The sequence below is a fragment of the Dermacentor andersoni genome, chromosome 1 (assembly GCF_023375885.2).
Source record: "Dermacentor andersoni chromosome 1, qqDerAnde1_hic_scaffold, whole genome shotgun sequence".
Lineage (NCBI taxonomy): Eukaryota > Metazoa > Arthropoda > Arachnida > Ixodida > Ixodidae > Dermacentor > Dermacentor andersoni.
In genome coordinates this window covers 211,273,359-211,287,446 of record NC_092814.1, presented here as the reverse complement: position 1 = coordinate 211,287,446, position 14,088 = coordinate 211,273,359, and the positions used below count along the sequence as shown (strand labels likewise).

The window sequence follows — 14,088 nt, the reverse complement described above, 5'->3', positions numbered from 1 at the left end:
CGTCGTCATGCCATCGCCATCATACAGGTTTCATGATACAGACATCACGCCATTGTCCTCATGCCATTGTCGTGCCATCGTTATCATGCATTCGTTGTCACACAGTCGTCGGGATGCCGTCGCGGTTCGTCGTCATCACTGTAACTTCGACATCCGACTCTCCTCATACTGTCGTCATCATATCGTTTTCGTCATGCCATCGTCGTCACGCTCTCGTTTCACCATCGTCGTCACTTCAGTATCGTCATCCGATAGTCGTCGTGCTGTCGTCATCATACAACTTTCATCAGTCTATCAACGTCATTCCCAATTCGTCATTCTATCGTAATCATGCTGCCGTAATTCAATTGAGATTATGCCACCGTTCTCATACCATCATCGTCATTTTGTTGTCATCACCTATACGCTATCATGCATTCTTTGTCATACCGTCGTCGACATTAAAAAAATTAAATTATAGGGTTTTACCTGCCAAAACCACGATCTGACTATGAGGTACGCCGTAGTGGGGGACTCCGGATTAATTTTGACCATCTGGGGTTCTTTAACATGCGCCTAATCTAAGCAAACGGGTCTTTTTGCATTTCGCCCCCATAGAAATGCGGTCTCCATGGCCGGAATTCGATCCTGCGACCTCAGCACCAAAGCCACTAAGCAACCACGGCGTGTGCTACATGTGCTGTTTGTGTGTTCATGAGAAAAGTGTATATATCATAATTATCACCCAACACGTGGAGTAACATGCTAAGCGATCAGCAAGGCTGACATCTCCAGATTATCATTTCAATTTCTCTCTCTTTCTCTCCAAAGTAATACGACCACGAGGGGTTGCGGGACGTGGGTAAAGGTTCCCAAGAAGCTAAATTTCAGTGAACCGGTATTAAGGCTCTTGAAGCGAGTTTTAAGGGAAACGATCTCTTCGTGTATCTTTTATCTACATATAATATAGCATTGTGCGCATATTTTAAGCTTTAGGCCGACGAATGGACTAGCTTTAGAATAGCGCCACTACTTTCTGTCTGTGGTTCGTCTTAAATAGAGCTTCTAGGTTAACGCTTCCTTGCAGGTGAACCTACCAGCCCAGCAACAGGTTGTTTAGCGTGTATGAATTGAGGTGCACTCCAGCGTAGGTATTTGCACACTCCGTGTACTCAGAAAGTATTAAATGCTCGCAGTGATCACAGCAACAGGATTCATGCCCAACGGCGTTTACGAAGGTGGCTTCGCCAACTTCGGCAGTCAGGACCAGTGTCTCAACGTGGAGTCTGACTCGGGCATTCGGGGCAGGTACTGCACCCTCTTTTGGAGACCTCCGACCGAAGTTTCGCTGGCTGCATTTACTAAAGAAGAATTACGACAAGTGAGTAAATATGGCGCGCTTGATGGCCCAGACGAGTGGGCTCACGAAAGCGCACGCGCGCATGCAGGTCACCGGCAACCTTGCTTTGCCTCAGTCGCGTAGGGAAACAGAAATGAAATTGATGGGGTTTTGCTTCAGGTTTCTGCTCGACTTTGAAATGACGCTAACGTCGCCATGGCCACTTTGGCCACGAATCGAACCGGTGATCGTGATGCTCCCTTCTACTTAACAGCCTCTCCTGCATTGAAAGGCCTTGAAATAAAACGCTTGGATATTTTTAATTCACACTCTAGGTGCTCGGAGCTTAACAGCCTTGGCCATAAGTGTCAGGTATCGCTGCTTTGCAAAGCAAAACGCAAAAGTTTACGGTTGCGGAATCTGACAAAAAGATGGCTACTTTCACCACCTCAAAACGCAGCCTGGTATTCGGATTTACAGCCCAGTATGTGCCAAGAAAATAGCGCTGTACGGCTTCACTGTTTCGTACTGTGTACTGTTGTTACTGCATGATTTCTACAAGCTGCTCCGAAATTCAGCGTGTTTTCCGATCCCGCGGTCCGTGACACTTTTTTTCGGCTGGTTACACCAAAATTATCAGCGGAATTTCAAAGATGGTGCGCGCTGTACAGGTCTCAAGAAGCTGCGCACAGTTTCCAGCGAGTGGCAATGGGCGCACACATAGAGGACAGGTCGGACAAATGCGACTCTAAGTACGGCTCCCATCTCCTTGTAGCGTAGTGAGCTTGAATATAATAAGCCGGATTGAGGAGCAGCGTTTAATTTCTTCGAATGCCCGTCGCTGGATTATAACATCATAGGAAAAGGTGATTATTCTGCGAGTATTCATTGATAAACAAGCTCACTTCTATGCTTTCTCCGCGTTTCAGCACCCGAGACTGGACATCCGACTGTGGCTCAACAACACACGAGAGCGCTTTCACATTGGCAGCCGATCGGGCATCTGCATCCCTTCGGTGTGTCAGCAGAAGGAAATGAATCACATTGTTTCGGGAGGTGAGTACGCCACTTCTGATATTTCTACGAAGATCTGTTTACCTTTTCGTGGAGAAACTTCTATTTGAGAATGCAATGTGCCTTACTTGTCAGTTCATCATTTGTGCCTGTAATTCACGTAACATCTCACGAACATGAGGCGGCGAGAATAAATAAATAAAGTCGCAGCTTCGCCCGAAAGGCGAAGTAAGGATAGTAGTTTTATCGGCCGTATAAACTTGTAAACATAGGCATACTAACTAAATTAACAAGCATGGTGTCATGCGCGCACCAACAACCATGAACACATCTCACCCGATGACCGCGGAAACTCGCTGTCCAAACGCTGGTGTGAGGAAACGCGGCTGCAGCAGCGAGCGGAGTGACATTCGTGCTGTCTATCGCTTCAACACGAAGTGCGCGCCGAGAACACACAGCGTGCACAAAGCTACGAGCACGGACGCAACTTGACTCTGCCTAACGCAAATCGCTCTCAAGCTACGGCTACCCGACCGCATTCAACTACCACATGCGCAGTTGCAGCCGAAGTAGAACGCCGCCCCCCCCCCCTCTCTCCTCTCGTCCCGGTGGCTCACAACGTTGGGTGCCACGCGCACGACGGAAGACGGCACGCTTCCTCCCCGCTTTTGTCTCTTTCGCGCGGGCGTGATTGAGCCCCGGTCGTCGGCTTCCCTCGCGCGCCTTCACTCGCACATGCGGCGTAGGGCGTGCGGCGGCGGTGTTATCGCCCTTGGACTTTATACGCAACTTCACGGCGATGGCGGAAACGACACCGACGGTGAAAATGCGCTAGGAGTGTCCATATAATTGCTATCGCAATAAAACATGAACTAATGCAGGTGTCGGTATATTTTTTCGACCTCGCAAAGTTTAATCGCAATATGTAAGAAGACAGCAACATTCCCGTGCCCTTTTCAGGCATCACCAATAGTCCCGAAAACTACTTTCACATTGCAGTGGCTTCGGCGTATGGTGCGGAGGCATCCTTGCGGTACTGCCGAGTCAAAGAAACCGTCCGCTTCAAGACGCTAGAAGTTGGCATCATGTACGTAAGCATTAGTATATTTGCTATTAAGCATCTGTACGAAGCTAACAAACATTCATCAATCACGCTAGCAGCTTTAAGACCGAGTAACAAGATTAAGTGAATGCTGGTAATGAAGGTGAGAATCTAACCTGGTAGCTCGCGATCGCCCCTTGTTTTCGGACGCAAGATTTTTTTCCGCGACTTAGGCTCGACCGTTAAGCTATAAGCAATGAAAGGAAGCCTAGTGTACAACTTACGAGGTGTGATTTTATTTGAAAGCAAGCTTTAGTTCGGGGGTTCCTATCTTCATAGATGGAAACAGAGAAATCGTTTTTATCAGCAATCACTGCACCGAATTTGATCAGGTTTCTTTCATTTGAAAGTAAAACTTGAAATATAGCGACTCTTGGAAGCAGAATTTCGATTTAGGTTGTCAATCTTTTGTTAAAGATTGTTGAAAATCACGAACTTTTTTTTAAAAAAGAGATGCTATCAAGTTTACAGCTCCGTAACTCAGAAATGGAAAACGATATTACAATTCTGTAAATTTCCCTAATAATACATCCAAAGCGTGCAAAATTTGTGTATTATACGCCGCTATAATATATACCGCTAATATGTGAGTAGGACATTTGAAAAACACTCATAGGCGTTGTACAATGCATTTGTAAACTTCGTGCTTCCATTTTTTTAAACATACCAGTTTTCGATAATTTTTCTAAAAACTTACAGGCCCTAAATAAAAGCTCCGCTTCCTACGGTCACCACAATTTACCTTTCTCTATCAAATACAACAAATTTCCATTCAAATTGGTGGGTAGGCTGTTTCATAAAAGCGCTTTTGCGTTTTATATGTCTTTGAGTCGGCGGCATCGTATTTAAACCAGAGCTAAAGCATCCTGTTAGGGGGCTTCCTTACACAGCTGTGCATCTAAGTGGTGGAGCGCAGTTCAAAGGCGGCAGCAGGAAGAGTGGGCCCAACTTGCTGAGAGAGTCGTTGCTGACTCCCCTGTAAGAAGCAACTGAGTGCAAGCGATGCATTGAATGAATGATTCAGATTACAGGCACTGGTCTTTCAAGTGTTCGCGCTGGCAGTCTCCATATTTTCTGTTTGCTGTCTGTGGCATCAGGTCGCGTTGTAATCGCAGCACTCAAGGCTTTTTAATATTATTCTCCAGACATCGGTAAATCCGTTTCAGTATTTCGTTTATGGTCCCGTTATACGTCCCACAATTAAGTCGAGGGTTTGACGAAACTTCGCCTGGTCGTAGGCTAACTAAGCGCTAATAAGATAGAGATATACCGGTGATAGCTAAAATGGGGTAACTTGCAAGAAAATTTAGAGCTTGAGCTGCGCCAGGTGAGCCTTGATCGCTATCTTTTCCTGCTGACTGACTGTGGTCAGTGTCTGACTCTCTTCTTTGTTTGTGTGTTATACGTACGAATTCGGTAAGTAATTCACAGCTGTCCAACATGGCGAAACAGCGCAGGTGATAAAGCGGGTGAATTAGACAAGACTATGCGCTGTCGAAGTGCGAAGAGACCAGCCTCAGCAAACTCGTGGCTTCCGTCAGAAAAGACAAAACACTGCGCCTTGACGCCTTCTTCACTGCTAAAACCCGTGAGGAAGGTTTATTTTTTTTTTTTCGAGTCAATGTCAGAGCGATACACTTGGCAACCACGCTATTCAGGGACATATACGGCAATTAAATACTATCCTATACACGGAATACCACCTTCAGCACAATAATAAATGTATTTGCAAAATAATTCAACAGGGTGGCTCTGACTTCAGTTTAAGGAAAAGAAATTGTGATATATTTACTATCTGGTTCTCTTCCCTAAATAAGTCGATCAATTTAAAAATATTGTTTTTATTGTTTGTTATACTGCATGTGGTCGTTACTAATTGTTTGCTACTTTTTCTACTTTCAAGTGTCCCTTGTTGCTGGTGAATGCTGTGTATGCTTGTCTACTTCACAACATGGCGTAATTTTCCGTTTCCGTAATTTATTTTTTGCTATTTTCTTTCTTGTCAATTGTAATCCTGGCTACATCTCGCGCGACTGCGTTCATTGTGAGGCTGAACGTTGATGCTCTGTGGGATGTGTTTCTTTCTTTCTTTCTTCCTTTCTTTCTTTCTTTCTTTGCATTTCTTGCTATTTGAAGTATATAACGCGACGCTGATCTCTTTTTCGTTACATTTGTGTGATTATTGCTACTGGTTTAAGAAAGAGCCTTTGATTACTCACCGTTACCGAGCAATGAAGGGACCCTAATCAGGCAGAATTAATCTGCCTTTAGGCTCTTCATTGCAAGAAACGTATGTCTAAACCGAAAAAAAGAGTCTTCTCGGAGCTTACCTGCAGAAGTCCCTGTCCTTGTTGAAGGTTGAAGACCCGTTTCTTGTTTGAACTGCCACAGAAGTAACGACGCATCTAAGTCTGCATACTCAACAGGAATGATGGCTTCTTCGGTGAACTTAAAAAACATATACTGCTCTCTGCCAACACGCCGCTCTGCTGGAGAATGTCAGCGACAGCACTGACCAGTTGGTTATTTCAGAACGCCGGTGGAACGAGTGTGCATAGCTTCCGAGAACTACTAACGTTCTACGTGCTTTCTTCCTTGGTAAGCTTCCCTTGGAAGCTCACCAATGATTACTAATGCAAAAGCATTCTATGTCCCATGAGGCAGAAAAACTGGCGTTTCCCACAACGAGTGGTACCAAAATTAAACGCGACGTCATCGGCGTCTTGTATGACGTAAGTAGTAATACAGAATATAGTAAATGACTTAACAGCGTTAATTAGAAGGAATTATGGGTAATTATCGTGAATTAAAGTGAAATAAAGTGAAGTAAGGTAAATTGGAGTGAAATAATGTGAATTAAAGTTAGAACAACTTAATGTAAGGGGACTTAAGGTGGAGTAAAGTGAATTAAGGTGTAGTAAAGTGCACGAAGGTGAATTAGAGGGGATTAAGGTGGATTTAGATTGGTACAAATTAGAGAAAGGTAGACTAAGGTGTAATAAAATGAATTAAGGTGGATTAAGGTAGAAGTGTGAAGGTCACGTGGCACTGTATGACGTCGTCTATCATGAATGTAACCAATTAATTAGACAAGTCATTATCCTTTCGCATTCAAATCGCGTAAGGATGCTTACCGACTGTCAATTTTTTATTATGCTTGTCCAGAATAGAAGGCGTGTACATAAGATCTAGCCTGGTTCCTGCGTCGAGACCGGCTAATCGTCCAAAAAAAGAATATATGTATATATATATATATATATATATATATATATATATATATATATATATATATATATATATATATATATATAGATATATATAGATATATATATATATATATATATATATATATATATATATATAAGCAGCTCCCCTTCTTGTTTGGTTCTCCAGTCCCATTGCCTGCATTGCCTGCGCGTTATTTTGCGGCTTTTCCCTTCCGCGTCTGGGAAAACGCGACACCGTTGTACGTGGAAGCTTCCTGTATAGATTCGCCGTCTGTTCCGAGCATACAAAAGCACTGTCAAACGCCGGCAGTGCTTTTGCGCGGTGACACATGTGCAGAAGCTCCGCCCCCGTAGCGTTCCCTTCATAGCTACAGAAAGTTGTCCGTGAGTATAGCCTCACTCAGGGGGGGGGATCATTGATTGAACTCTGTCGATACCTTTCATCTGAACTTGGGAACGTAATTACTTCCTTCCCTGCATCATCTGAGTTCTAATGGCCCAAACGTGATGCGTTCTTTGGGTAAAAACGAGTTGGCAGATTCAAAACCTTTGAACAGTTCCAAATTGGACGAGCATTTGCGAAATCACGCCTCAGACGCAGCACAAAGACTGGCTAATGACGCCATTACGTTGACATAATGGTCGTGCAGAGAAGGTCAGGACAAGGTGTATATTTATGGATGAGAATTGAGAGCTGGGCGAGTTGTAATAGATTTATGATTTACAGCGCAAAAAGACGGAGCCAAGGAAAAAGTACGGACGACACGAGCGCTAACAGTTATTGGAAACGTGCGCCAATAAAAAATTAAATAGAACAAGGTGAGAATGCCAAAGGATGGGCGATAAAATCGGTGGTCATATGGGTGAGGTGCACTTATGTGTTATGTATACTGACAAAGTCCTGCTTACTTAGGACGATAACTGGCTGGCTTACACAGGTTTAAGCATTCTAGATTGAAAAGCGCGTGCACTCCATTGTGAGCCAGCCATCTATCACTCTAAGCAAGCAAAGGTTCGTCTTTCTAGATAACACATAACTGAACCTCGCCCATGTGTGACACTTATTGAGTCACCACACTTTTGGCATAATCATTTTGTTCTTTTTTTCTCTTTTTCTGTCTTGCGTGGCCTCGTAGATTTAATCAGCACATGTTTCTAATAAACCTTCAGATGAAAGTGCTCGTGTCGTCCGTATTTTTTCCTTGGCTCCGTATTTTTGCAGCGTATTATTATAATAATCACTTCAAGACTCTACTGCCCGCCGTGGTTGCTCAGCGGTTATGGTGTTGGGCTGCTAGGCACGAGGTCGCGGGATCGAATCCCGGCCACTGCGGCCGCATTTCGATGGGGGCGAAATGCACCCGTTTACTTAGATTTAGGTACACGTTAAAGAACCCTAGGAGGTCCAAATTTCCGGAGTCCCCTACTACGGCGTGCCTCATAATCAGGTCGTCTTTTGGCACGTGAAACCCCATAATTAATTTTTTTAAAGACTCTACTGACGCCAATTTACTTCATTAGGCAGCTCACTACCAATTAGTCTCGTCATATTTTGCCTTTTTTTTCAGCTCATTTTTTGGTGCTGTGCTTATCGTGATCATCTTGAGCACGTGCGCTGACCTGTTGCTCACGCAACACGAAAGAAATCAGACCAAGAAACGGCCGGCGGGGCCCTGGAAGAAGCTCGTGGCTACCTACTCCGCAGTTTCAAATACGAGGAAGCTCCTCGACGTGAGCGACAAGGGTGGAGACAGTCAGAGACTCAGGTTTCTCCACGGCATGAAGTTCCTGAGTGCACTGTGGGTGATCCTCTCCCATGCTTATTACTGCGTTCATGCAGACGCCATCGGTAAGGCTGCACACGTCGATATCACTCTTTGTATTGCTATTTTTTTTAAGATTTCGCCTTTCGTAAATCTTTTCATCAGTGCAGGACGTCGCTATAGTATACCTATCAGCACCGACAAACACTCGGACGCGTATTTAGCGCACACGCACAAAAAGTACGCGGTCTTCTGCTTCCGTCTAATTTATGCGGTAACCGGTGCTGCGTGCGCTGAAAAACGTAACCACAATCTTCTTGATAACAGCACACGAAAAACTTTTGACCTGAGGAAAGCGCTGCAACGCACACTCACAACCACAAGAGGTCTTTCATTGGAACTAGCGTACATTATCGCCCAATAGTGTTGCCAAAAGCGCGCGTATTGAAAAGAATATTGAAGCCACCAAGTGCTGCAGGGTTCTTTTCGCGCGTAGATGCTAGCGGGTCAAATCTGAGAACGGGCTGAGACAGCCAGACCCAACATTGTTCCATGCATGACTTCACTCTGGCGGGCCAAGATACCAGCGGAACGCGTAGTGTCGACGCGAGAGAATAGCAAGACTAGAGTGCCGGGTTCTAGGTTTCCGGCAGCGAACTGCCAACCAGATCCCATGATGTTTTCATGCAACTTTCCTACCATGGTCGGGATGGGGGAAATACGTCGTGAGGGCAGTTTGACTCAGACCGACTATAGACACTCGCTGATGCAGACCATTTGGCATTTCCATGGTCCCGAAAGGAAAAATTGTACCCTGACGATCCCGTTGCACCAACATGTCCCATATAACAGAACCCCTCCACTTCTCTTGATTCTGGGGTATAGGAAGGCTGACATTCCTTAAAGACCATGTACAAAGATTGATAGGATTATAGATGTCGACTGACTGAATGTCACTCTCATGCCACATTTAGAATATACGCGTGTTCTCGGCCTCTCCGTGTAAGGTCAGAGTTGAAAGTGCGCAGGTCTTCTGTTATTTATAAGGTGTTTACGTGCCCCGCTTCTGTCAACGTAACCTAAACGCCCTACGTTAGGCCCCGCGTGCAGGAGATACCCACATGCACAAGCTGGTGGTGAAAGCTGTAGTCAGCCGATGTCGGCGTTTTAAAAACTCCGTAGTATCTGAAGAACGTCTTGCTCAACACAGGGTCAATCTTTTTTCTTAGGCAATGGGCTAATTAGCGACTGAAGGTGTTATTCTCTCGAGTATTTGGATATGAGACTTCTAATTCTTTATTTACTTCTAGATTCAGTGTTCAGAGCAGTGGACCTGACGGAATCGCTTCGTTTTCAAGTGGTTGCGAACGGATTCGTCTGTGTGTCGACATTCATCTTCGTCAGGTACCGTGTTCCTGCGCAGTGCAAGGTCCGTAAGCAGGGCTGAGAAGACTTAACAGTTTTTTTCTTGTTCTTTCTCTGTCGCAGTGGGTTTCTCCTGGGTTATACGCTTTTACAGAGACGTGACTCACTGCGGAAGAAGAATGCCTTCGTTCAGATCATAATAATCATTGTTCGTCGCTACTTAAGGTAAAATTCCAAGTAAATGAGTGTCATTTCGTCGCCGATTACATAATTTCGTGGAGCACTGAGTGATCGCACAAAGTAAGCAAAAAGCTGACAAATACATGCGGAGCCTCTCACGCGAGCCAAATATTGGAGAGTGTTAGGTGCCCTAAGTCAGCATCCTTTGCCTGTGTTGTGCATTCACTGCAACACAACATTCTAATTAGATGCCAAGTAATTCTGTGAAAGCAAAGGTGTACTTGATACACGTTGAAGGTCCGCACGTTGGCAATACGGAGAGTGCTTTTTGTAGTTGCTAAAAAAGGTATATACATACTGCCACTGCTGACACAAGTGATGAAGACCGCGATGCACACGTCTGTAAAGCGCATCGGCAGAGGAGGGGGCATTATATTATCCCAAAGGAAAAATAAAACTCTGATGATCCCTATATAGTAGCCTCAACATTTGGCTACGTGTCAGCTGCTTGGCGGGTTGTCAAAAATATACGGTGTCATAGGTGTTTGACAACAAGTACAGACTTCGTCAAAAGTTTAGCAGCCATGTACCCTGCTCGTGACTTCAAGATATTAAAAATGACAGTGTCCTGCTCCATCTCATGAGCATCAGACGCCATACAGCAGCCGCGAAACAAATCCTGACGATACATATTGTCGCTTCTAAAGTACTTTGAAAGTTTCGTCAATTATACTATGCATGCGTAGTTTACACAAGCAAGAATATATTTTTTTTTCGACAGTCAAAGTATGTTGTCGATTGTGTTAAAGAGACACGAGTGGCGCCAGTCTGCTCTTTCTTAACGTGTTGATAACTATTCCTATATATAAGGGTCATTCGGGCCACAAGGTTGTTTCAGAAGGAAAGAAAGGAAAAGGATGAAACTAGGGAAGTTCAGGTAATACATTCGGTGATGTATCATTAATGACTAGGCTTGATTTTGAATGAATAAATATACGAAGAATTTGTAATGCTTATTGCGTTACAGCGGCCGTCATTATTGTATGACGACTCAATGCGAGAAAGCATGGGCACAGTGATATTCTATAAAGTTCTCTTTATCTTGCGGCATTTTGTCTTTAAGATATGTTGTCGCTGCTTGATCGGATAATGTGGAGAGGCTTCTTTTTCTTTTCTTTTTTTCGTGTGATGTTGTATACTTGTCTGACGTTCGCAAGCTTTTGTTGGTGTAGTACTTCTCGTTAAGTGTAAATTTCGGTACTTACTATGTGATAAAAACTAGGGCATTACTATTACCTGGGGTGAGCCTCGACTTATACAACGATGTCAATTGAAAATTGACATTGAAACGTGGGGCATAAGATAGACAATAACGAAAAAAGGAATTATCGTGCCGTGTTGAAAGAACGGATGATATAGTGACGGCACTGGCTCGCACAGCTTTACATATAGCATGTGGAATAATATGCCATTACATGCTACAGCCATTTGAGGCTTCAACGTTGTGAGCAATAGCCTACAATATGTCGAAGCCATAATCCCCAAGGTTTGTTCCACATTGTAACATGTGCCTGTTGTTGAACACGCTGTAATGTTTTGTGACGTCATGTGATTTGGGGGCGCTTCTTACCTTCCCTTTTTAGGACGACGGTACCTGCTATGGTGGTTGTTTTGGCGTTCTTTCTGCTACCAAAGTTAGCCCGCGGACCACTGGCTGAAGAGCATTTCTCTAAATACTACAACGGCTGCTCAAAAAACTGGTGGACAGTGCTTCTTCACATCAACAACTTCAACAAGTACGAAGATATAGTAAGTTTACTCGTTTGTTTGCGAGCCTTGAGAGACTGTTCGTGCTCTGAATAGTGCAACTTACGGATATGGCAAAGACTCGCTTTTTTAATACCTGGTGTTCTCGTAGAGAAAGCGCTCGTTTAGGAAGACGCAAGTTAAAATAGAAAGCCGCGGTAACAGACTACTTTGTAATCATTTTGGTTGCTAGGTGCGCCCGGAGAATATAAGTTTCATTTTTCCGATTGATTATTAGCCTGAGGATGTTTGAGTGGTGCCCTCTCGCGATTGACATCATGGACTTAGATCCCTAGAAATTGCCCAGGAGTGCGAAACGACACAGAGTGCGCCTGTCCGTGTTTTTATTTTGTTGTCCGTGTCCTATTTTTTTGCACATAAAAGCATTTCTGAACTTGCCCAGGAATTTTACGTTCTTAGGCAATTTACCAAGCTGCCCAAGAACCACGAGATTTATTGCTACATAACTGAAAGTTTCAGTAAATGTCCTCAAATGGTTATTTTTATATATTAATCGTATATTACTTGGTAACTAATTTGCTTGCACGTGCCAAGTGTTGCCGACTTTAAACAACCTAGCAGGTGTGTAGGCTGATCATGTTCTTACTGGGTATAGGAGGGTGGCTTCATTGTGGCTAAGTCGTTTTACCATACAGGGTTCATGCGGCGGTTACTAAATCGAACGAATGTGGCGACGAATTGCCTTTTTAGGATCTTGGTTGTTCACCGGAACTCTAACTGCCGGCTGCTTTGAAAGCGCTTCATTGGCGAAGGCATCTGCTCTCTCGTTGCCAGTGACACCAACCTGCGAAGTTATCCACTGAAGCGCCCAAGACACTGTAAAAGATCTGATAAGACACACTGAACATAACAGAGAAGACGGCCTTTCGACCCTTGCTGCTTTTCAGGACAATTATAAGACCTTTGAATGTGTACTTCAGAACTTTGTATTCACCCAACTACGATCTATGGCCATCACGGGCAACATCTTACGCTTCATACATGCTTTTCTTAGCAACCATTTTCTTCGTGTCCGTCTCGGAAACACTGTTAGCGAAAAGAGAGGCAGTTCTCACGGTGTCCCGCACAAGCGTCCTCTCTCCCCTGCTTGCTTTGGTACCTCTCCCAAATGCAGTTGGGTGCAGCCGCACGCCACTCAGGATGCCAATATATGCGGACTTTTGCATTTGGGTCTCGGTATACCGTCACAAGCGTCCGGCACGTGTTACCAGCATCACTGGCAACGAGAGAGCAGATACCCTTCTCAATAAGGCGCTTCCAGTGAGAGCTCCGGTGGATCAGTTGAAGAGCCAACAATGAGAGCTCCAGTGAATCGCTAACTTCCTATATAAAGATACAATTAGCTGCCCTTTCGTTCGCTTTGGAAACTACCGCATAGGCCTTGTGTTGTAAAGGGGCTTAGCTGCACGGAAACCACCCTCCTATATCGAGTAAGAACAGGATCGGCCTACGCTCCTCCATGGATGTTAAAAGTCAGCGTTGCTGCTTCTCCATCTTGCACTGAATGCAACGAAGTGGGCGACATAGAACATTTCTTCTTGTCCTGCAACCTCTTCTGTCCTGAAGGGACACTTCTGGACCGTATGGGAAGAGGATTTCTTCAGAACGTGTCGAATATTTAGTCTTTCCGGAAGGACCGCGGATAGTATAGGCAAGGGAGTGTCACACATTCTTCTTCAGTTTCTGCGAGAGATGGGACTGATGGACACATGGGGCCGTATAACGTAAAACTATTCCAATGTGTTTTTATTCCAATCTCCCGACGTCAAATTTGCGTAACCGCCGACGCAAGTATCAGGCGGTCACCCACAGGGTTGTCTGAACAAACCAATCAAATATTCCCCTCGTTCATAGGAGGTCCCTTTTGTTTGCTTGAAAAACGAATAACATTGCCTGCATTGAGCGGCTTGTCTTATCTAATTGGCTCGCAAGAGGCGAGGAGCATGCTCAAGTGGAGAAGGATTCGATGGGGCTGAGCCACTGCACTGCATATCGATAACCGGATGAAGAGGGTAGTGCCGGCGTCTGCGATTGGTCCGCTTTCTCTTACTTAGCTTACGTTGGCTCGTCGACAATCGCGGCGGCATGCAACGGAAGCTTAAGAATGACGCTAAAACTGATCCTCAGCAAAGAAGAGTTGGCAGAATGAGGTCGTAAACGTGCCGAAACTGCTCTAAAACGTTACACGGCCACGCAAAAAGTTTTATTACACGCAAATAAACCCATGCTCTCCGGCAGAGGTGAGTAGCCAGTGCCTGAGCGGCATTCTCGGTAATTGAAGGCCGTACCTAA

General features: G+C 44.7%; 1 protein-coding gene across 1 annotated transcript in view; it reads left to right on the top strand.

Annotated features, from left to right (window-relative positions):
• The window catches only part of LOC126547030 (nose resistant to fluoxetine protein 6-like), an 80,802-nt gene that overhangs the window by 45,831 nt on the left and 20,883 nt on the right, over positions 1-14,088 (top strand). Inside the window, exons 2-8 of the mRNA XM_055062616.2 lie at positions 1,176-1,360; positions 2,248-2,374; positions 3,293-3,419; positions 8,230-8,510; positions 9,735-9,828; positions 9,913-10,014; positions 11,613-11,778. Of these exons, the coding sequence (XP_054918591.1) occupies positions 1,176-1,360; positions 2,248-2,374; positions 3,293-3,419; positions 8,230-8,510; positions 9,735-9,828; positions 9,913-10,014; positions 11,613-11,778 (1,082 nt within the window). The remainder of the gene's footprint in view (positions 1-1,175; positions 1,361-2,247; positions 2,375-3,292; positions 3,420-8,229; positions 8,511-9,734; positions 9,829-9,912; positions 10,015-11,612; positions 11,779-14,088) is intronic.